This window comes from Ranitomeya imitator, chromosome 4, assembly GCF_032444005.1.
Source record: "Ranitomeya imitator isolate aRanImi1 chromosome 4, aRanImi1.pri, whole genome shotgun sequence".
NCBI lineage: Eukaryota > Metazoa > Chordata > Amphibia > Anura > Dendrobatidae > Ranitomeya > Ranitomeya imitator.
This window is the reverse complement of record NC_091285.1, coordinates 4,083,696-4,108,436: the sequence shown is the minus strand read 5'-3', so window position 1 is coordinate 4,108,436 and position 24,741 is coordinate 4,083,696. Positions and strand designations below refer to the sequence as shown.

Sequence of the window (24,741 nt, the reverse complement as noted above, 5' to 3'; positions counted from 1 at the left end):
GTAGGGTGGTGCTGAGCCATGGAGAGCACGGGTAGGGTGGTAGGCCGAGACCAGGGAGGAGCTGTAGGGTGGTGCTGAGCCATGGAGAGCACGGGTAGGGTGGTAGGCTGAGACCAGGGAGGAGCTGTAGGGTGGTGCTGAGCCATGGAGGTGGTATTCTGAGACCAGAGAGGAGATGTAGGGTGGAGCTGAGCCATGGAGAGCACGGGTAGGGTGGTAGGCTGAGACCAGAGATGTACGGTGGAGCTGAGCCATGGAGGGCACGGGTAGGGTGGTATACTGAGACCAGGGAGATGTAGGGTGGTGCTGAGCCATGGAGCGCACGGGTAGGGTGGTAGGCTGAGACCAGGGAGGAGATGTAGGGTGGTGCTGAGCCATGGAGAGCACGGGTAGGGTGGTAGACTGAGACCAGGGAGGAGCTGTACGGTTGTGTGAGGAACGAATAAGTGTGGAGGAGAGTAGGAGGTCTTGGGCGGATCGGAGATTACGTGAGGGAAGACAGTGGGAGACTAGTTCAGAGATATAGGGAGGGGACAGGTTGTGGATGGCTTTGTAGGTCAGTGTTAGTAGTTTGAACTGGATTCGTTGGGGAATTGAGACAGTGGAGGGATTTGCAGAGGGGAGAAGCAGGGGAGTAGCGAGGAGAGAGGTGGATTAGTCGGGCAGAGGAGTTGAGGACAGACTGGAACTGTGCAAGAGAGGTAGCGGGGAAGCCACAGAGGAGGGTGTTGCAGTAATTGAGTCGGGAGATGATGAGGGCATGCACAAGAGTTTGGTAGATTGTGGGCTGAGGAAGGAACGGATTCCGGCAAGATTTTTGAGTTGTATGGGACAGGAGGTGGCAAGAGTTTGGACGTGCGGTTTGAAGGATGGGGCAGAGTCAAGAGTTACCCCGAGGCAGCGGATTTCAGGTGCGGGAGAGAGCATGATGTCGTTTATCATAATAGATCAGGTAGGGGGGATATGTGAGATAGGGGAAAGACGATGAGTTCGGTTTTGTCTACATTGTGTTTTAGGAAGAGAGAGATGAAGAAGGAGGATATAGCTGACAGACACTCCGGGATCCTGGACAACAGAGAGGTGACATCTGAGCCAGAGAGGTAGATCTGAGTGTCGTCCGCATACAGTTGGTACTGGAAGCCATGGGACCTTATGAGTTGTCCTGCCCACGGGTACAGATGGAAAAAAGTAGGGGCCTTAGGACAGAGCCTTGAGGAATTCCAACAGAGAGAAGGCAGCATGAGGAGGTGGTGTGTGAGTGGGAGACGCTGAATGTGCGGTCGGAAAGGGATGAGGCAATCCAGGACAGGGCAAGGTCTTTGGTCGACTGTGTCGAAGGCAGAGACAGGTCGAGAAGGAGGAGGATGGAGAACTGACTGTTAGTTTTGGCTGTGAGTCCTGAGAGAATCTTTGCCCTGATACACTAATAATTCAGACAGGAACCATCCTGCCTTGCATCTGGGTCCTCATTTCTTGAATACTGCTCAATATCTTGTTCTGCATGTGCCGGAGAAGTGATCCCAATCTGAGCTAGGTCATCTTGGTTGACATGGACAACTGATTCCAGGTTGTTGTACCTCGCTGCTGTAAAGTTATCTTTATATGTGTCCATTTTAATAGCTTGAAGCCAATCCACCACAGAGACCACCTGGGACCATTCAGGCAAGCTGGGGTGCAGAAAAGCTGTGTTTGTTCTTGAACCTTCCAGTCCGGTCCTTTTTAAACTATTTGGGTTTCAGATGAGTTTGTCAAGCATGCTGACTATCTGTCCAAATTTGGCCAATCGCTGCGTTCCTTCTGCCAGCAGTCCAGCATGAGTTGATGGAGGGGATAGGGGCAGTCCATGGGAGGCGATATCCTTCTTCTATGGCTTTGATGATTGCTCCATACAAAATAACGAGTTCCATATATTGCTCCATACAGTATAATGAGCCCCATATATTGCTCCATACAGTGTAATGGACCTATACATTGCTCCACATAGAATAAGCCTCATATATTGCTCCATACAGTATAATGGGTCCCATATATTGCTCCATACAGTTTAATGAGCCCCATATATTGCTCCATACAGTTTAATGAGCCCCATACAGTATAATGGGCCCCATATATTGCTCCATACAGTGTAATGAGCCCCATATATTGCTCCTACAGTGTAATGAGTTCCATATATTGCTCCATACAGTTTAATGAGCCCCATATATTGCTCCATACAGTTTAATGAGCCCCATATATTGCTCCATACAGTTTAATGAGCCCCATATATTGCTCCATACAGTATACTGGGCCCCATATATTGCTCCATACAGGAGTTAAATATAAAGATCCATACAGTATGAGCCCCATATATTGAGCCATACTGTATAATGAGCCCCAAATATTGCTCCATACAGTATAATGAGCCCCATACATTGCGCCATACAGTATGAGCCCATATATTGCTCCATACAGTTTAATGAGCCCCATATATTGCTCCATACAGTTTAATGATCCCCCATATATTGCTCCATACAGTATAATGGGCCCCATATATTGCTCCATACAGTGTAATGGACCCATACATTGCTCCACACAGAATAATGAGCCCCAAATATTGCTACACAGTATACTGAGCCCCATATATTGCTCCATACAGAATGAGTTCCATATATTGCCCATAGTTTAATGAGCCCCATATATTGCTCCATACAGTATAATGGGCCCCATATATTGCTCAATACAGAAGGAGTTAAATATAAATATCCATACAGTATGAGCCTCATATATTGAGCCATACAGTATAATGAGCCCCATATATTGCTCCATACAGTATAATGAGCCCCATACATTGCGCCATACAGTATAATGAACCACATATATTGCTCCATACATTATAATGGACCACATATTTTACTCGATACAGTATGAGCCCCATATATTGCTCCATACAGTATAATAGGCCCCATATATTGCTCCATACAGTATAATGTCCACATGGACTTTTCCTCTACACAGGTAATATACAGATGATCAGGTTTTTAAATACATCAGATAGGGATTGCATACATCAGTTAGGACTGCTCTATATGGGTATACCTTGATGTTTGGTGGAGCAGCTTAGTATACATTTTTTGCAAAAAACGTATCAGCCAAATACCCTGTTTTTTTACATCTTTTTACTAGAACTTGCGGATTACTGTGATTTTTTGAAACTGAGTGTTTTTAGTTCTACTGTGCTCTTTTGTGTCTTCAAGTTTCTTGGTGGTGTGTGAGCATGTTCCTACAGACTTGTTCACTGTGTTCCTGTTTCCATATTGCTCAATACAGTATAATGGCCACATATATTGCTCCATACAGATTGGGCCCCATATATTGATACGTACAGTATAATGGCCAATATATTGCTCCATACAGTATAATGGGCCCCATATATTAAGCCATGTAGTATAATGGGCACCATATATTGCTCTAAAATATGATGGCTCCATATATTGCTGCATCCAGAATATTATGACCCATACTAGATGGTGGCCCGATTCTAACGCATCGGGTATTCTGGAATATGTATTTATGTATGTATATAGCATCAACATAGTATATAGCACAGGCCATGTAGTATATAGCAGACAAATACTACGTGGCCTGTGCTATATACTATGTGGCTGCTATATACATACATACATTTTGTAGAATACACGATGCGTTAATACAGGTCACGCAAAATATAACAGTGGCCACGCAGTATATAACACAGCCACGTACTATATAACACTGCCCACGCAGTATATAGCAGCCACGTAGTATATAACTGCCCACGCAGTATATAGCAGCCACGTAGTATATAACACTGCCCACGCAGTATATAGCAGCCACGTAGTATATAACACAGCCCACGCAGTATATAGCAGCCACGCAGTATATAACACAGCCCACGCAGTATATAGCAGCCACACAGTATATAACACTGCCCACGCAGTATATAGAAGCCACGCAGTATATAACACAGCCCACGCAGTATATAGCAGCCACACAGTATATAACACTGCCCACGCAGTATATAGCAGCCACGCAGTATATAACACAGCCCACGCAGTATATAGCAGCCACACAGTATATAACACTGCCCACGCAGTATATAGCAGCCACGCAGTATATAACACTGCCCACGCAGTATATAACACTGCCCACGCAGTATATAGCAGCCACGCAGTATATAACACAGCCCACATAGTATATAACACTGGCCAGGTAGTATATAACAGCCACGCGGTATCTAACACAGCCCACGTTGTATACAGCAGTGTGGGCACCATATCCCTGTTAAAAAAATAATTAAAATAAAAAATAGTTGTATACTGACCCCTGGGATCCAGCGGGGCTCCGGCGATACGTGCGCGGCTGCCGCCATCTTCCGTTCCCGGCGATGCATTTTGAAATTACCCAGATGACTTAGCGGTCTCGCGAGACCGCTAAGTCTTCTGGGTAATTTCAAAATGCATCGCCGGGAACGGAAGATGGCGGCAGGCGCGAGCAGCTCGGCGGACTACGGAGGGTGAGAATTATTTTTAACATTACATTTTCTTACTATTGATGCCGCATAGGCAGCATCAATAGTAAAAAGTTGGGGACACAGGGTTAATAGCAGCGCTAACAGTGTGTTACCCGCGACACATGGTCTGTTACCGCCGGCATTAACCCTGTGTGAGCGGTGACTGGAGGGGAGTATGGAGAGGGCGCTGACTGCGAAGAGTAAGGAGCGGCCATTTTCTTCCGGACTGTGCTCGTCGCTGATTGGTCGTGGCTGTTTTGCCGCGACCAATCAGCGACTCGGATTTCCATGACAGAGGCCGCGACCAATGAATATCCGTGACAGACAGACAGAAGGACCGACGGAAGTGACCCTTAGACAATTATATAGTAGACTAGATTGTGGCCAGATTCTAACGCATCGGGTATTCTAGAACATGCATGTCCCCGTAGTATATGGACAATGATGATTCCAGAATTCGCGGCAGACTGTGCCCGTCGCTGATTGGTCGAGGCAACCTTTATGACATCATCGTCACCATGGCAACCATTATGACATCTACGTCGACCTGGCGGCCTCGACCAGAGACGCGGGATTTCAACGTCGATACTGTGCCCGTCGCTGATTGGTCGAGGCCTGGCAGCCTCGACCAATCAGAGACGCGGGATTTCCAGGACAGACAGACAGACGGAAAAACCCTTAGGCAATTATATATATATAGATATATATTCACAGGATTTGCTCAATAGTATTACTAAATGTCCCTCAAAACAGGGGACCCTGTACCATACATATTACGCTATATCACTCAAGGTGTGATCACAAACAAATGACTTGACCTCACCATGGTACAATGTAAAATCACACTTATTGAAAAAATTATTAAAAACAACATATGTAGAAAACAAACAAGGGTACTGGAACCACAAAAACGAGGGACTTTTCTACCATAGGTTACCCGCAAATATACTGTGAACTATCACATGCATAAAAATAGTATCTCACAGCGATGACATGCCTGAAAGTGCTCTGAGGTACACATGTCCACCTGGCTATAGTGATATATGGATCTAGATAGCTAAACGCTTATATTCTAGGTGTCCCAGAAGAATTATGCTCCCCCAAGTAAAAGGCATAGACACGCAATGAATAGAGAAGTATACCTGATAGTTGACCACATAAGGGGGGGTGAACCTCGGCGTCCCTCTGCCCCTAAAATGTGATTTTACATTGTACCATGGTGAGGTCAAGTCATTTGTTTGTGATCACACCTTGAGTGATATAGTATATATATATATATATAGACTAGATTGTGGCCCGATTCTAACGCATCGGGTATTCTAGAATATGCATGTCCCCGTAGTATATGGACAATGATGATTCCAGAATTCGCAGCAGACTGTGCCCGTCGCTGATTGGTCGAGGCAACCTTTATGACATCATCGTCGCCATGGCAACCATTATGACATCTACGTCGATACTGTGCCCGTCGCTGATTGGTCGAGGCAACCTTTATGACATCATCGTCGCCATGCTGTGCCCGTCGCTGATTGGTCGAGGCCTGGCGGCCTCGACCAATCAGAGACGCGGGATTTCCAGGACAGACAGACGGAAAAACCCTTAGACAATTATATATATAGACTAGATTGTGGCCCGATTCTAACGCATCGGGTATTCTAGAATATGCATGTTCCCGTAGTATATGGACAATGATGATTCCATATGGACAACCTTTATGACATCATCGTCGCCATGGCAACCATTATGACATCTACGTCGATACTGTGCCCGTCGCTGAATCAGAAACGTGGGATGTCTACGTCCTTTATGACATCATCGTCGCTGTGCCCGTCCCTGATTGGTCGAGGCCGAATCAGAGGCGCGGGATTTCTACGTCGATACCGCGGGATTTCCTGGACAGACAGACAGACAGACAGACAGACGGAAAAACCCTTAGGCAATTATATATATAGATATTTCTCCATACAGTATAATGGATCCCATGTATTGATCCATACAGAATAATGGACCCCAGATATTGCTCTATGTAATATAATTGGCCTCATATATTGCTCCATACAGTATAATGGATCCCATATAGGACTTTTTTCTTGCTGTGTTTTTTTTATACAATATAACTATGGGGTTAGTAATGGGTGTGTCTTATAGACGCCTCTCCATTACTAAGCTGTGGGCTTGATGTCACCTGACATTACAGAGGTGACATCAACCCCAGAAATATGAACCCCCAATTGCCACCGCTACAGGGTAAGTGGGAAGAGCTGGGTAAAGCACCAGAATTGGTGCATTTAATAGATGTGCCTTTTCTGGGCGGTAGTGGGCTAATATTTTTAGACTGTGGGGGCAATATCCATAGCCCCTTACCAGCCTTTGAATGGTGTTCGGTGAATTGTTCGGTGAACATCAGGATGTTCGGGGAACATGACCGAACCTTCAATGGTTCACTCATCTCTACCCTTCTGCCGGGACAGGTCCTATTTGTGCTGTGTATAACAGCCTTTATAGCGCATGCGCAGTAAAAACTCCTGGGGGTTGTGGTAAAGTTCACGGACAATGCCTTTTTTTCTGCCGAAAGCTACGGACGACAGAGAAAAGCACTGGATTTTTACAGAGTCGGCAATTGTGCACATAAGGCTCACGTCGGCAGGATCAGCCACGATCTGATGTGTACGGGGCCTCGCGACTTTCCTTCAGTACTGTATGTGAGGAACGGGAAGAATCCGGCGTGTTGGAAGCCCAATGGTTCATCTTGCTCTCTCTGGAGATAATCCACTGCCACAAGAGCCGGACACCTGCTCTCTAATAGACAGCGCGAGAGGGTTTAGTGACTGCTGTGTATGTGATAGGAGCGAGAGCTGCAGGGCTGACCGTTATCTCATACGTCTGATGGTCTTAGGCCACGGTCACACTAGCAGTGTTTCTAGCTAAAACCATGAAAGGAACAATCAGAGGAAAAGTCCAATAGAAACACTGTCAGCACAGAATGACTGCTGAAACCAAGGCAGGCGCTCGGGGCCCCCTTGGAGCAGACAATCATTTACGTGCAGCTTCCCATCTACCGTACTTGTTTTCCATCTATATCTGCCCTTCTCTGGTTTTATAATGCCAGAGCTGTCAAAGTAGAGGGAGGGCGGAGATGGAGAAAAAAAAACAGGAAGATGGGAAGGAGCTCTTAAAGGTCTGGCCAAACAAAGGGTGCACCGGACCTTGGTTTGAATAGTCATTCTGTGCTGACAAAGTCCTTTTAAAGGGGTCGTGCAGAGACAAGTTATCACCAAACTATGGGATAGGAGATAACGTGCTGATCAGTGAGTGTAACCGCTGGGACCTGCATCGATTGGCAAAACAGGGACTTTCTATCCCCATTACACAATAGAGTGGCAGGTTGGACGCCCTACCACTGCTCCATTCATGCTCAATGGAGCTGCTCGAAAAAACAGAGCACTCTGCAGCCCCATATAGTAAGAATGGTGCTCAGACCGAGCACGTGCACTGCTGCTCAAAGAATGGTGCTCAGACCGAGCACGTGCACTGCTGCTCAAAGAATGGAGCTCAGACCGAGCACGTGCACTGCTGCTCAAAGAATGGAGCTCAGACCGAGCACGTGCACTGCTGCTCAAAGAATGGAGCTCAGACCGAGCACGTGCACTGCTGCTCAAAGAATGGAGCTCAGGCCGAGAACGGGCAGTGCTGCTCAAAGAATGGAGCTCAGACCGAGCACGGGCACTGCTGCTCAAAGAATGGAGTTCCGACCGAGCACGGGCACTGCTGCTCAAAGAATGGAGCTCAGACCGAGCATGTGCACTGCTGCTCAAAGAACGGAGCTCAGGCCGAGAACGGGCAGTGCTGCTCAAAGAATGGAGCTCAGACCGAGCATGTGCACTGCTGCTCAAAGAATGGTGCTCAGACAGAGCACGTGCACTGCTGCTCAAAGAATGGTGCTCAGACCGAGCACGGGCACTGTTGCTCAAAGAATGGAGCTCAGGCCGAGCACGTGCACTGCTGCTCAAAGAATGGAGCTAAGACTGAGCACGGGCACTGCTGCTCAAAGAATGGAGCTCAGACCGAGCACATGCACTGCTGCTCAAAGAATGGAGCCAAGACTGAGCACGGGCACTGCTGCTCAAAGAATGGAACTCGGACCGAGTACGGGCACTGCTGCTCAAAGAATGGAGCTCAGACCGAGCACGTGCACTGCTGCTCAAAGAATGGAGCTCGGACCGAGCACGTGCACTGCTGCTCAAAGAATGGAGCTCAGGCCGAGCACGTGCAGTGCTATTCAAAGCATGGAGCTCGGACCGAGCACGTGCAGTGCTGTTCAAAGCATGGAGCTCAGACCGAGCATGTGCACTGCTGCTCAAAGAATGGAGCTCAGACCGAGCATGTGCACTGCTGCTCACCTTGGGCCCATGTTCTGACGACCCGTTTGTTATTGCCCCTTTGCGTCTGATCTGCTGCTGCTGTCCTTTAGACTGTGTTGACAACCCGCTTGTTATTGCCCCTTTGCTTCTGCTGCTGATCTTTGGACAGTGTTCTGACAACCCGTTTGTTATTGCCCCTTTGCGTCTGATCTTCTGCTGCTGACCTTTGGACCGTGTTCTGATGACCCGCTTGTTATTGCCCCATTGCTTATCTGCTATATCGCTAATATTATGACCTTGGCTTGTGACCTGAATTACGACTTCGTATTTTCCCTTTGGTTTACTATGTGCTCTTTTGGTACTGACCCCGAAACGTCAGACTTCACAACCCACGGCCAGGCCGTGAATCAGCGACTGGCGTCACACCACGCACCTTCTTCACATTATCTGATTTTCATTAATTTTTCCCTTTCTTACCAGCTCTGCGCAGCGGACACGCACATGGGCACATAGGGAAGTGTTGGGTCTGCAGGAGCCGAGAGGGGCATTTACGACTCGCCAGCTCAGCGACCAGACCTTGTAGAGCCTCCACCAACAGCAGTCACCACATCACCTGCTCCAGAGCCGGCCACAGAACAGGCAGATTTTATCCGCATATCGCCGCGCTGTGTACTGCCAAAGTCACAAACCTCCTCCTCCAACATCAGCCCGTCTGGACCACCGTCATCCTCAGCCACGGTTCGGCTAACTGTTGCCCCAGTGTGGTAAACGGCCTGAGATCTTTGCCCCCCATGCCGGATTCCCACCCTAATATTTGGTCTGGATCAGAGGGGTCCGGACCAATTACCGTATTTTTCGGACTATAAGACGCACCGGACCATAAGACGCACCCCAAATTTGGGGTGAAAATTGCAGAAAAAAAGATTTTTTATAAGATGGGGGTCCGTCTTATTGTCCGAATTTACAGTACCTGAGGGCTGGCGGTGGCAGAGCAGGGTCACAGGAGGCAAGGTGTCGGCAGAGGTGGGGTGATGCTGGGATGAGGAGGTGCTGGGATGAGGAGGTGCTGGGATGAGGAGGTGCTGGGATCAGGAGGTGCTGGGATCAGGAGGTGCTGGGATCAGGAGGTGCAGGGATCAGGAGGTGCTGGGATCAGGAGGTGCAGTGAGAGGTATGGCGTGAGAGGGATCCCAGGCTTACCGTGGTGGCAGAGGTGCGGTGGCAGAGGTGCAGCGGCAGAGGAGGCGCAGTAAGCGGGGTCCCTTTCCCCGGTGAGGTGATGCAGCAGCCCGGTATGCAGCAGAGCTGGGTGAATCCTCTTGTTATCGGTGGGCGCGGCGATCTTCCTGAGGCCGCGCGTGTGCAGATGAAGCGCTCTGCTTCCCGGGGCTTCAGGAAAATGGCCGCGGGAGGCCGCGCGTGCGCAGATGGAGATCGCGGCGGCCATTTTCCTGAAGCCCCGGGAAGCAGAGCGCTCCATCTGCGCACGCGCGGCCTCAGGAAAATGGCCGCCACCACCGATAACAAGAGGATTCACCCGGCTCTGCTGCATACCGGGCTGCTGCATCACCTCACCGGAGAAAGGGACCCAGCTTACTGCGCCTCCTCTGCCGCCGCACCACTGCTGCCACGGGTAAGCCTGCATTGCGACTATTAGACGCACCCCCCATTTTCCCCCCTTTTTTGGGGGGGAAAAAGTGCGTCTTGTAGTCCGAAAAATACGGTACATACAGTAACACAGCACAATGACCGCGCCCTTAACGCCGTCACCACATATTTATTCCAGCCGCAGCCGATAGAAAAGAACATAAAATCTGCACCGCAAAGAATAAATTATCAGAAGCCCCTGAGGCTGTAAACAATTCCTGGCTGTGAAGAGCCGCAGGATCAGTGACTACAACCCTCAGCATCCTTCACTCCTATTAGATAAAATATACATAAAAGAAATAAAAGCTTCATCTTCCTGATTCATAAAACCGACCCTGCAAGCCGGGACGCCATCACAATTTGTCCGCAGCTGCACCCACCACGAGGAAAGTGTCCATGATTGCAGGCCGCGCCGAAAAATAATGGAACAGAGAACGAGTAAATTATAGCAGTGGGGGAGGGGCAGCAACCTTCCGACATCTCCCCCTCTCTGAGCGCGTCAGCGTCATCACCCGCTCTCCATCAGGGTGAGGATGTGTTCAGCGAACTCCTGGACTGCGCCAAACCCCCCGCCCTGTGCGCAGGAAAAGCTGTCAGTCATCTTGGCAGCGGTCGATGCGTCTGCTGGGACTGCACTAGTGCCGGCGAGCTTTAGGCACTCCACATCTGAACCGCTGCATCCTGCCGGGGAGAGAAATGGGCGAGTGTTACTACGGGGTGAGGGATATGGGCGAGGGTCACTGTGGGGTGGTGGGAGCTTGAAATGAGCGTGCACTACTGCAGGAAAAGGGAAGGAAACGAGCGATCGCTACTGCAGGAAAAGGGAAGGAAACGAGCGATCGCTACTGCGGGAATAGGGAGGGAAACGAGTGAACGCTACTGCGGGAATAGGGAGGGAAACGAGTGAACGCTACTGCTGGAATAGGGAGGGAAACGAGCGATCGCTACTGCGGGAATAGGGAGGGAAACGAGCGAACGCTACTGCGGGAATAGGGAGGGAAACGAGTGAACGCTACTGCGGGAATAGGGAGGGAAACGAGTGAACGCTACTGCGGGAATAGGGAGGGAAACGAGTGAACGCTACTGCTGGAATAGGGAGGGAAACGAGCGATCGCTACTGCGGGAATAGGGAGGGAAACGAGCGATCGCTACTGCGGGAATAGGGAGGGAAACGAGCGATCGCTACTGCGGGAATAGGGAGGGAAACGAGCGATCGCTACTGCGGGAATAGGGAAGGAAATGAGCGATCGCTACTGCGGGAATAGGGAGGGAAACGAGTGATCGCTACAGCGGGAATAAGGAGGGAAACGAGCGATCGCTACTGCGGGAATAGGGAGGGAAACGAGCGATCGCTACTGCGGGAAAAGGGAAGGAAATGAGCGATCGCTACTGCGGGAATAGGGAGGGAAACGAGCGATCGCTACTGCGGGAATAGGGAGGGAAACGAGCGATCGCTACTGCGGGAATAGGGAGGGAAACGAGCGATCACTACTGCGGGAATAGGGAGGGAAACGAGCGATCACTACTGCGGGAATAGTGAGGGAAACGAGCAAGCGTTACTGAAGGAAAAGAGAAACGAGCGAGAGCAACTGCAGGAAAAGGGAGGGAAACAAGCAAGAACAACTGCGGCAATAGGGAGGGAAACGAGCGATCGCTACTGCGGGAATAGAGAGGGAAACGAGCGATCGCTACTGTGGGAATAGGGAGGGAAATGAGCAAGCGTTACTGAAGGAAAAGAGAAACGAGCGAGAGCAACTGCAGGAAAAGGGAGGGAAACAAGCGATCGCTACTGCAGGAAAACGGAGGGAAACGAGCGAGCGCAACTGCAGGAAAAGGGAGGGAAACGAGCAAGAGCAACTGCAGGAACAGGGAGGGAAACGAGCGAGAGCAACTGCAGGAAAAGGGAGGGAAACAAGCAAGAGCAACTGCAGGAACAGGGAGGGAAACGAGCGATCACTACTGCAGCAATAGGGAGGGAAACGAGCGATCGCTACTGCGGCAACAGGGAGGGAAATGAGTGAGCGCAACTGCAGGAAAAGGGAGGGAAACTAGCGAGCGCAACTGCAGGAAAAAAGAGGTAAATAAGAGAGCTACTGCAGGAAAAGGGAGGTAAAAGAGCTACTGCAGGAAAAAAGAGGTAAATAAGAGAGCTACTGCAGGAAAAGGGAAGTAAAAGAGCTACTACAGGAAAAAAGAGGTAAATAAGAGAGAGCTACTGCAGGAAAAGGGAGGTAAAAGAGCTACTACAGGAAAAAAGAGGTAAATAAGAGAGAGCTACTGCAGGAACAGGGAGGGAAACGAGCGATCACTACTGCAGCAATAGGGAGGGAAACGAGCGATCGCTACTGCGGCAACAGGGAGGGAAATGAGTGAGCGCAACTGCAGGAAAAGGGAGGGAAACTAGCGAGCGCAACTGCAGGAAAAAAGAGGTAAATAAGAGAGCTACTGCAGGAAAAGGGAAGTAAAAGAGCTACTACAGGAAAAAAGAGGTAAATAAGAGAGAGCTACTGCAGGAAAAGGGAGGGAAATGAGCGAGCGCTACTGCAGGAAAAGGGAGGTAAACGGAGAGGTGAAGGGTAACAGGCGAGTGCTATAGCGGGTGAATTCTCTGCCTGTCACACTACAACACCCAGCATACATTGAGGAAGCCCAAAAAGAGTGTTACAGTAGTGATATTTTGGATTAGTCTTTTATCGTCACCAAGAATTCAGAATCGATGGGAGGAAATTCACCTGTGACTGTCAGAGCATGCTGGAGGTTGTAGTCCCTTACCAGGTGGAGAGCTACATTATGAAGCGAAGTAGTGTGGAAGCCGCTCCCCATCACGAGAACTCATCCCCCATTACAGAAGCCCTCCCTTAACAAGAGCTCCTCTTCATTGCAGAAGCCCTCCTTTACAACAGACCCTCCCATCAAGCGGGCTCCTCCCCTTCAGAAGCCCCTCCTCCTCTCACCCATGTAGGCGGTCTCACTCAGAGACAGTCCCATCTCCCTCGTCCATCGCTGCAGAGCTTCCCTCTTGTCGGTGACATTCACCTCGATCTTACACGGCAGCTTCAGGGCAGAAATCAGCGAGGGGCCGATCATCCTCTCCGAGATGAGCAGGACCTGAGGGCGGGAATGACAGCAGGAACTCAGAGGGGAGGAGAAATTGGTCCGCCCAGTCAGTCAGAAGAGCGAGGGTCCGCCCAGTCAGTCAGAAGAGCGAGGGTCCGCCCAGTCAGTCAGAAGAGCGAGGGTCCGCCCAGTCAGTCAGAAGAGCGACGGTCCGCCCAGTCAGTCAGAAGAGCGACGGTCCGCCCAATCAGTCAGAAGAGCGACGGTCCGCACAGTCAGTCAGAAGAGCGACGGTCCGCACAGTCAGTCAGAAGAGCGATGGTCCGCCCAGTCAGAAGAGCGATGGTCCGCCCAGTCAGAAGAGCGATGGTCAGCCCAGTCAGAAGAGCGATGGTCAGCCCAGTCAGAAGAGCGATGGTCCGCCCAGTCAGAAGAGCGATGGTCCGCCCAGTCAGAAGAGCGATGGTCAGCCCAGTCAGAAGAGCGAAGGTCAGCCCAGTCAGAAGAGCGACGGTCAGCCCAGTCAGAAGAGCGACGGTCAGCCCAGTCAGAAGAGCGACGGTCCGCCCAGTCAGAAGAGCGACGGTCCGCCCAGGGGGGAGGAGCGATGGTCCGCCCAGTCAGTCAGAAGAGCGATGGTCAGCCCAGTCAAAAGAGCGATGGTCAGCCCAGTCAGAAGAGCGATGGTCAGCCCAGTCAGAAGAGCGATGGTCAGCCCAGTCAGAAGAGCGATGGTCAGCCCAGTCAGAAGAGCGATGGTCAGCCCAGTCAGAAGAGCGATGGTCCGCCCAGGGGGGAGGAGCGATGGTCCGCCCAGTCAGTCAGAAGAGCGATGGTCAGCCCAGTCAGAAGAGCGATGGTCAGCCCAGTCAGAAGAACGATGGTCAGCCCAGTCAGAAGAACGATGGTCAGCCCAGTCAGAAGAACGATGGTCAGCCCAGTCAGAAGAACGATGGTCAGCCCAGTCAGAAGAACGATGGTCAGCCCAGTCAGAAGAACGATGGTCAGCCCAGTCAGAAGAACGATGGTCAGCCCAGTCAGAAGAACGATGGTCAGCCCAGTCAGAAGAACGATGGTCAGCCCAGTCAGAAGAACGATGGTCCGCCCAGTCAGAAGAACGATGGTCCGCCCAGTCAGAAGAACGATGGTCCGCCCAGTCAGAAGAACGATGGTCCGCCCAGTCAGAAGAACGATGGTCCGCCCAGTCAGAAGAACGATGGTCCGCCCAGTCAGAAGAACGATGGTCCGCCCAGTCAGAAGAACGATGGTCCGCCCAGTCAGAAGAACGATGGTCCGCCCAGTCAGAAGAACGATGGTCCGCCCAGTCAGAAGAACGATGGTCCGCCCAGTCAGAAGAACGATGGTCCGCCCAGTCAGAAGAACGATGGTCCGCCCAGTCAGAAGAACGATGGTCCGCCCAGTCAGAAGAACGATGGTCCGCCCAGTCAGAAGAACGATGGTCCGCCCAGTCAGAAGAACGATGGTCCGCCCAGTCAGAAGAACGATGGTCCGCCCAGTCAGAAGAACGATGGTCCGTCCAGTCAGAAGAACGATGGTCCGCCCAGTCAGAAGAACGATGGTCCGCCCAGTCAGAAGAGCGATGGTCCGCCCAGGGGGGAGGAGCGATGGTCCGCCCAGGGGGGAGGAGCGATGGTCAGCCCAGTCAGAAGAACGATGGTCCGCCCAGTCAGAAGAACGATGGTCCGCCCAGGGGGGAGGAGCGATGGTCCGCCCAGGGGGGAGGAGCGATGGTCAGCCCCTCACTCACTGTGACTCCGCGATCCAGCAGTTTCCGGATCCCGTCCAGATCCCGCAGACTGTAGGAGATCATCTCCTGCTCCTGGCTGAGGTAGACGCGGCCGTCCGTAAAGCAGCCATCGATGTTACAGATCAGCAGCTTCACCACGGTAGGCGCCGCCTTACCGAAATAGCCGTACCTGGGGAGCGACACACGGTGAAGTGTTACCTTACGTCACAAGCAGGGGCAGCACCGAGCCCTGCGGCCACCATGTTACAGGAGGCGGTGTCCCTAGCAATACATTGCGTGATGGGTGGAGCCCTCCTTTGCGGGCGTGCTTTCATCTCACCTTTTAACCCTTTGCTCTGCAATGGGCCAGTCCAGGTCGACGTCAATGTCTGTGCTGTGCTCCGGCTTCATCTCATAGTATGCCATCCTCCCGCCCTGCAAAGAAACAGCACATCAAAACACCGCCAACAGAACCACCGCGCCATCACCCGCCGGGTACAGGGGTCACAGCGATACAACAGGCACATCGGGTGCACCGCAGGATTGACACTGACTTCCATACTAGCGCGGCACTATCGGATACTACAGCTCACCCAATGCCAGGGCCTGTGCCAGCCGTAAGTGGAGGGTGAACAAACACACCCGAAAGGGGCAGCAGGGGAGGGGAACAACACACCTGCAGGAGGCCGCGGACGATCAGCTCTTTGGTGGCGAAGTAGAAGGATCCATTCTCATAGAGCTCCCCCCTCCAGTCCTGGCGACGCGGTCGGCGCTCTGGGATCAGGTTCTCCGGTACCGTGGCCTCGCCTGGTGGAATATGATCAGGGTCACTGGTAAGAACATCCAGGATCACGATGCTGGGACGTGTAGTTCAGCAGCCATGCAAACCCACTCTTATCAGTGGCCGGTGAGCAATGACGACTTTCCTGCCTGCTTACCTGGCGCCTTCACTTCTCGCCACCGGAAAAGGTGATGGCGGACAACCGAAAAGACAGAGTCGTAGCCCTGAGTGCAGATCATATCCACCACCGTGATGAGGTCTTCAGGGTGGAGGCACGGAGAGGTGGCCTGGATGTTCCCCACAACGTCCACCTCTACGAAAGAGAAGAGTGTGAGAGACCGAGTCAGGCGTACAGCGCCCGTGTGGGGGGACACGAACACAGGAGAAAACAAACAGGAAGCCTCCGTGGTGACCCCGCATGACCTCTGACCTGGGTGATGCTGCAGGAACTCCTGGATGGTCTCCAGGGAGGAGGTCGTGTCCTTAGACACCTCCGCCCCCCTCCGATGAACCTGCGCCCCGTAATCCAGTGCCACCTTCTCAATCTCATCGTTGTCTGTAGAAACCCAGACGCTGGAAGAAAAGGAAAATTGTGAAAACCCAAAAATCCGGGGGCGAGAGAGAGAAGGGAGAGAGGGAACGGGGCGAGAGAGAGAAGGGAGAGAGGGAACGGGGCGAGAGAGAGAAGGGAGAGAGGGAACGGGGCGAGAGAGAGAAGGGAGAGAGGGAACGGGGGAGAAGGGAGAGAGGGAACGGGGGAGAAGGGAGAGAGGGAACGGGGGAGAAGGGAGAGAGGGAACGGGGGAGAAGGGAGAGAGGGAACGGGGGAGAAGGGAGAGAGGAAACGGGGGAGAAGGGAGAGAGGAAACGGGGGAGAAGGGAGAGAGGAAACGGGGGAGAAGGGAGAGAGGAAACGGGGGAGAAGGGAGAGAGGAAACGGGGGAGAAGGGAGAGAGGAAACGGGGGAGAAGGGAGAGAGGAAACGGGGGAGAAGGGAGAGAGGAAACGGGGGAGAAGGGAGAGAGGAAACGGGGGAGAAGGGAGAGAGGAAACGGGGGAGAAGGGAGAGAGGAAACGGGGGAGAAGGGAGAGAGGAAACGGGGGAGAAGGGAGAGAGGAAACGGGGGAGAAGGGAGAGAGGAAACGGGGGAGAAGGGAGAGAGGAAACGGGGGAGAAGGGAGAGAGGAAACGGGGGAGAAGGGAGAGAGGAAACGGGGGAGAAGGGAGAGAGGAAACGGGGGAGAAGGGAGAGAGGAAACGGGGGAGAAGGGAGAGAGGAAACGGGGGAGAAGGGAGAGAGGAAACGGGGGAGAAGGGAGAGAGGAAACGGGGGAGAAGGGAGAGAGGAAACGGGGGAGAAGGGAGAGAGGAAACGGGGGAGAAGGGAGAGAGGAAACGGGGGAGAAGGGAGAGAGGAAACGGGGGAGAAGGGAGAGAGGAAACGGGGGAGAAGGGAGAGAGGAAACGGGGGAGAAGGGAGAGAGGAAACGGGGGAGAAGGGAGAGAGGAAACGGGGGAGAAGGGAGAGAGGAAACGGGGGAGAAGGGAGAGAGGAAACGGGGGAGAAGGGAGAGAGGAAACGGGGGAGAAGGGAGAGAGGAAACGGGGGAGAAGGGAGAGAGGAAACGGGGGAGAAGGGAGAGAGGAAACGGGGGAGAAGGGAGAGAGGAAACGGGGGAGAAGGGAGAGAGGAAACGGGGGAGAAGGGAGAGAGGAAACGGGGGAGAAGGGAGAGAGGAAACGGGGGAGAAGGGAGAGAGGAAACGGGGGAGAAGGGAGAGAGGAAACGGGGGAGAAGGGAGAGAGGAAACGGGGGAGAAGGGAGAGAGGAAACGGGGGAGAAGGGAGAGAGGAAACGGGGGAGAAGGGAGAGAGGAAACGGGGGAGAAGGGAGAGAGGAAACGGGGGAGAAGGGAGAGAGGAAACGGGGGAGAAGGGAGAGAGGAAACGGGGGAGAAGGGAGAGAGGAAACGGGGGAGAAGGGAGAGAGGAAACGGGGGAGAAGGGAGAGAGGAAACGGGGGAGAAGGGAGAGAGGAAACGGGGGAGAAGGGAGAGAGGAAACGGGGGAGAAGGGAGAGAGGAAACGGGGGAGAAGGGAGAGAGGAAACGGGGGAGAAGGGAGAGAGGAAACGGGGGAGAAGGGAGAGAGGAAACGGGGGAGAAGGGAGAGAGGAAACGGGGGAGAAGGGAGAGAGGAAACGGGGGAGAAGGGAGAGAGGAAACGGGGGAGAAGGGAGAGAGGAAACGGGGGAGAAGGGAGAGAGGAAACGGGGGAGAAGGGAGAGAGGAAACGGGGGAGAAGGGAGAGAGGAAACGGGGGAGAAGGGAGAGAGGAAACGGGGGAGAAGGGAGAGAGGAAACGGGGGAGAAGGGAGAGAGGAAACGGGGGAGAAGGGAGAGAGGAAACGGGGGAGAAGGGAGAGAGGAAACGGGGGAGAAGGGAGAGAGGAAACGGGGGAGAAGGGAGAGAGGAAACGGGGGAGAAGGGAGAGAGGAAACGGGGGAGAAGGGAGAGAGGAAACGGGGGAGAAGGGAGAGAGGAAACGGGGGAGAAGGGAGAGAGGAAACGGGGGAGAAGGGAGAGAGGAAACGGGGGAGAAGGGAGAGAGGAAACGGGGGAGAAGGGAGAGAGGAAACGGGGGAGAAGGGAGAGAGGAAACGGGGGAGAAGGGAGAGAGGAAACGGGGGAGAAGGGAGAGAGGAAACGGGGGAGAAGGGAGAGAGGAAACGGGGGAGAAGGGAGAGAGGAAACGGGGGAGAAGGGAGAGAGGAAACGGGGGAGAAGGGAGAGAGGAAACGGGGGAGAAGGGAGAGAGGAAACGGGGGAGAAGGGAGAGAGGAAACGGGGGAGAAGGGAGAGAGGAAACGGGGGAGAAGGGAGAGAGGAAACGGGGGAGAAGGGAGAGAGGAAACGGGGGAGAAGGGAGAGAGGAAACGGGGGAGAAGGGAGAGAGGAAACGGGGGAGAAGGGAGAGAGGAAACGGGGGAGAAGGGAGAGAGGAAACGGGGGAGAAGGGAGAGAGGAAACGGGGGAGAAGGGAGAGAGGAAACGGGGGAGAAGGGAGAGAGGAAACGGGGGAGAAGGGAGAGAGGAAACGGGGGAGAAGGGAGAGAGGAAACGGGGGAGAAGGGAGAGAGGAAACGGGGGAGAAGGGAGAGAGGAAACGGGGGAGAAGGGAGAGAGGAAACGGGGGAGAAGGGAGAGAGGAAACGGGGGAGAAGGGAGAGAGGAAACGGGGGAGAAGGGAGAGAGGAAACGGGGGAGAAGGGAGAGAGGAAACGGGGGAGAAGGGAGAGAGGAAACGGGGGAGAAGGGAGAGAGGAAACGGGGGAGAAGGGAGAGAGGAAACGGGGGAGAAGGGAGAGAGGAAACGGGGGAGAAGGGAGAGAGGAAACGGGGGAGAAGGGAGAGAGGAAACGGGGGAGAAGGGAGAGAGGAAACGGGGGAGAAGGGAGAGAGGAAACGGGGGAGAAGGGAGAGAGGAAACGGGGGAGAAGGGAGAGAGGAAACGGGGGAGAAGGGAGAGAGGAAACGGGGGAGAAGGGAGAGAGGAAACGGGGGAGAAGGGAGAGAGGAAACGGGGGAGAAGGGAGAGAGGAAACGGGGGAGAAGGGAGAGAGGAAACGGGGGAGAAGGGAGAGAGGAAACGGGGGAGAAGGGAGAGAGGAAACGGGGGAGAAGGGAGAGAGGAAACGGGGGAGAAGGGAGAGAGGAAACGGGGGAGAAGGGAGAGAGGAAACGGGGGAGAAGGGAGAGAGGAAACGGGGGAGAAGGGAGAGAGGAAACGGGGGAGAAGGGAGAGAGGAAACGGGGGAGAAGGGAGAGAGGAAACGGGGGAGAAGGGAGAGAGGAAACGGGGGAGAAGGGAGAGAGGAAACGGGGGAGAAGGGAGAGACAAAACGGGGGAGAGGGAGAGACAAAACGGGGGAGAGGGAGAGACAAAACGGGGGAGAGGGAGAGACAAAACGGGGGAGAGGGAGAGACAAAACGGGGGAGAGGGAGAGACAAAACGGGGGAGAGGGAGAGACAAAACGGGGGAGAGGGAGAGACAAAACGGGGGAGAGGGAGAGACAAAACGGGGGAGAGGGAGAGACAAAACGGGGGAGAGGGAGAGACAAAACGGGGGAGAGGGAGAGACAAAACGGGGGAGAGGGAGAGACAAAACGGGGGAGAGGGAGAGACAAAACGGGGGAGAGGGAGAGACAAAACGGGGGAGAGGGAGAGACAAAACGGGGGAGAGGGAGAGACAAAACGGGGGAGAGGGAGAGACAAAACGGGGGAGAGGGAGAGACAAAACGGGGGAGAGGGAGAGACAAAACGGGGGAGAGGGAGAGACAAAACGGGGGAGAGGGAGAGACAAAACGGGGGAGAGGGAGAGACAAAACGGGGGAGAGGGAGAGACAAAACGGGGGAGAGGGAGAGACAAAACGGGGGAGAGGGAGAGACAAAACGGGGGAGAGGGAGAGACAAAACGGGGGAGAGGGAGAGACAAAACGGGGGAGAGGGAGAGACAAAACGGGGGAGAGGGAGAGACAAAACGGGGGAGAGGGAGAGACAAAACGGGGGAGAGGGAGAGACAAAACGGGGGAGAGGGAGAGACAAAACGGGGGAGAGGGAGAGACAAAACGGGGGAGAGGGAGAGACAAAACGGGGGAGAGGGAGAGACAAAACGGGGGAGAGGGAGAGACAAAACGGGGGAGAGGGAGAGACAAAACGGGGGAGAGGGAGAGACAAAACGGGGGAGAGGGAGAGACAAAACGGGGGAGAGGGAGAGACAAAACGGGGGAGAGGGAGAGACAAAACGGGGGAGAGGGAGAGACAAAACGGGGGAGAGGGAGAGACAAAACGGGGGAGAGGGAGAGACAAAACGGGGGAGAGGGAGAGACAAAACGGGGGAGAGGGAGAGACAAAACGGGGGAGAGGGAGAGACAAAACGGGGGAGAGGGAGAGACAAAACGGGGGAGAGGGAGAGACAAAACGGGGGAGAGGGAGAGACAAAACGGGGGAGAGGGAGATACAAAACGGGGGAGAGGGAGAGACGAAATGGGGGAGAGGGAGACGAAACGGGGGAAGAGAGAGGAGAGCAAAGGAACGGGAGGGGGAGAGAGCGACGGAACGGGGAGAGAGTGTGAAGAGAGGGACGGAATGGGGTGAAAGGGAGAGAACAGAGCAACGGATCGGGGAGAGATGGACCGGGGAGAGAGAGGAGAGTGACGGAACGGGGAGAGAGAGGACGACGGAATAGGGAGAGAGAGATAGAAGAGTGATGCAACAGGGAGAGAGAAGAGAGCGACAGAACGGGTAGACAGAGATTGACTGGCCGGGGCGAGAGAGCAATGGCTCCCACTGTGTCTATGGTGACGGGTCGTACCGTAGGGGGCGGTGTCTATGGTGACGGGTCGCCCTGTAGGGGGCGGTGTCTATGGTGACAGGTTGCACCGTAGGGGGTGGTGTCTATGGTGACGGGTCGCACTGTAGGGGGCGGTGTCTATGGTGACGGGTCGCACTGTAGGGGGCGGTGTCTATGGTGACGGGTCGCCCTGTAGGGGGCGGTGTCTATGGTGACGGGTCGCCCTGTAGGGGGCGGTGTCTATGGTGACGGGTCGCCCTGTAGGGGGCAGTGTCTATGGTGACGGGTCGCACCGTAGGGGGCGGTGTCTATGGTGACGGATCACACTGTGGTGGGGGGTCTCTATGGTGACGGCGCCCCCCGTCGCCATGGTTACCTGTGGAAGGCTCCGCTGTCCAGCGCCGCCCGCAGCACCCAGCCTATCAGCGGTCTCCCCGCTAACTTCTTGATGTTCTTCAGCGGAATCCCCTTACTGCCGCCCCGGGCCAGGACCAGCGCCGCCACATGCCGCTTCCCGCGCTCCGCCGCCATCGTCTGCTGCTCCTACGTGTCCGGACCGCCCACCTCCACCACGTGACCGGGCAAAGAGCGGAGCAGCCAATCACAGCGCAGCTCCGTACAGATCACATGACAGGAATCCTCCACTCACATTCGTCCCTCGGTGTCCGGCCTGTGCTGTCAGTTCCCCTGGTGCAGGCTGTCTGATGTGACGCGGATAGTACCGGGGTCTCCCTCCCCGCCCGCCCTCACACCGGTGCTGGATGAGACTGATCGCAGTGTCCGGGGATGACGGAAGGATCCCTGCACTCTCCATAGGAGGGCGTTACCAGCGTGGGATGTGGGGACGGGGACACAGAGAGGGACAGTGTGAGAGGGGACAGTGTGAGAGGGGGACACTGAGGGACGGGGACAGTGAGAGGGGACACTGAGGGACGGGGACAGTGTGAGAGGGGGACACTGTGAGAGGGGGACACAGAGGGGACAGTGTGAGAGGGGGACACTGAGGGACGGGGACACAGAGATAGGGGGACACTGTGAGAGGGGGACAGTGTGAGAGGGGACAGTGTGAGAGGGGGACACTGAGGGCGGGGACAGTGTATTATGGGGACACAGAGAGGGGGACAGTGTGAGAGGGGGACACTGAGGGCGGGGACAGTGAGAGGGGACACTGAGGGACGGGGACACAGAGATAGGGGGACACTGTGAGAGGGGACAGTGTGAGAGGGGGACACTGAGGGACGGGGACAGTGAGAGGGGACACTGAGGGACGGGGACACAGAGATAGGGGGACACTGTGAGAGGGGGACACAGAGGGACGGGGACACTGAGAGAGGGGGACAGTGTGAGAGGGGACAGTGTGAGAGGGGGACACTGAGGGCGGGGACAGTGAGAGGGGACACTGAGGGACGGGGACACAGAGATAGGGGGACACTGTGAGAGGGGGACACAGAGGGACGGGGACACTGAGAGAGGGGGACAGTGTGAGAGGGGACAGTGTGAGAGGGGGACACTGAGGGACGGGGACAGGGGGACACTGTGAGAGGGGGACAGTGTGAGAGGGGACACAGAGAGGGGACAGTGTGAGAGGGGGACACAGAGGGACGGGGACACAGAGAGGGGGACAGTGTGAGAGGGGACACAGAGAGGGGACAGTGTGAGAGGGGGACACTGAGGGACGGGGACACAGAGATAGGGGGACAGTGTGAGAGGGGACACAGAGAGGGGGACACTGAGGGACGGGGACACAGAGAGGGGACAGTGTGAGAGGGGGACACTGAGGGACGGGGACAGTGTGAGAGGGGGACACTGAGAGAGAGGGGGATACAGAGAGGGGACAGTGTGAGAGGGGGACACTGAGGGACGGGACAGTGTGAGAGGGGGATACAGAGAGGGGACAGTGTGAGAGGGGGACACTGAGGGACGGGGACAGTGTGAGAGGGGGACACTGAGGGACGGGGACAGTGTGAGAGGGATACAGAGAGGGGACAGTGTGAGAGGGGGACACTGAGGGACGGGGACAGTGTGAGAGGGGGACACTGAGAGAGAGGGGGATACAGAGAGGGGACAGTGTGAGAGGGGGACACTGAGGGACGGGGACAGTGTGAGAGGGGGACACTGAGAGAGGGGGATACAGAGAGGGGACAGTGAGAGGGGGACACTGAGGGACGGGGACAGTGTGAGAGGGGGACACTGAGGGACGGGGACAGTGTGAGGGGGACAGTGAGGGACAGGGACACAGAGAGACGGGGACAGTGTGAGAGGGGGACACTGAGGAACGGGGACACAGAGGGGGGGACACTGAGGGACAGTGAGAGAGGACACTGAGGGACGGGGACACAGAGGGGGGACACTGTGAGAGAGGACACTGAGGGACGGGGACACAGAGAGAGGGGGACACTGAGGGACGGGGACACAGGGGGGACACGGAGGGACAGTGAGAGAGGACACTGAGGGACGGGGACACAGAGAGGGGGGACACTGAGGGACAGTGAGAGAGGACACTGAGGGACGGGGACACAGAGAGGGGGGACACTGAGGGACAGGGACAGTGAGAGAGGACACAGAGGGGGGACACTGTGAGAGAGGACACTGAGGGACGGGGACACAGAGAGGACACTGAGGGACGGGGACACAGAGAGAGGGGGACACAGAGGGGGGACACGGAGGGACAGTGAGAGAGGACACGGAGGGACAGTGAGAGAGGACACTGAGGGACGGGGACACAGAGGGGGGACACTGAGGGACGGGGACACAGAGGGGGGACACTGAGGGACAGTGAGAGGACACTGAGGGACGGGGACACAGAGAGGGGGGACACTGAGGGACAGTGAGCGAGGACACTGAGGGACGAGGACAGTGAGAGAGGACACTGAGGGACGGGGACACAGAGAGGGGACACAGAGAGGACACTGAGGGACGGGGACACAGAGAGGGGGGACACTGAGGGAAAGGGACAGTGAGCGAGGACACTGAGGGACGGGGACACAGAGAGGGGGGACACTGAGGGACATAGTAACATAGTAAGGCCAAAAAAAGACATTTGTCCATCCAGTTCAGCCTATATTCCATCATAATAAATCCCCAGATCTACGTCCTTCTACAGAACCTAATAGACAGTGAGAGAGGACACTGAGGGACGGGGACACTGTGAGAGAGGACACTCAGGGACGGGGACAGTGAGAGGGGGGACACTGAGGGACGGGGACAGTGAGAGAGGGGGGACACTGAGGGACGGGGACAGTGAGAGAGGGGGGACACTGAGGGAC

The 24,741-nt window shown here is 54.6% G+C and overlaps 1 protein-coding gene across 1 annotated transcript; it reads right to left on the bottom strand.

The window, feature by feature from the left end:
• Positions 1-10,646: 10,646 nt before the first annotated feature.
• CMAS (cytidine monophosphate N-acetylneuraminic acid synthetase) lies at positions 10,647-22,048 on the bottom strand. The gene is made up of 8 exons (XM_069762788.1): positions 21,852-22,048; positions 16,552-16,694; positions 16,279-16,434; positions 16,017-16,147; positions 15,681-15,775; positions 15,362-15,530; positions 13,491-13,644; positions 10,647-11,217 (listed from the first exon to the last, which is right to left on the bottom strand). Exons 1-8 carry the CDS (start codon positions 22,004-22,006, stop codon positions 11,045-11,047), a joined length of 1,176 nt encoding a protein of 391 aa, XP_069618889.1. The 5' UTR covers positions 22,007-22,048; the 3' UTR covers positions 10,647-11,044.
• Between the last annotated feature and the right edge of the window lie 2,693 nt (positions 22,049-24,741).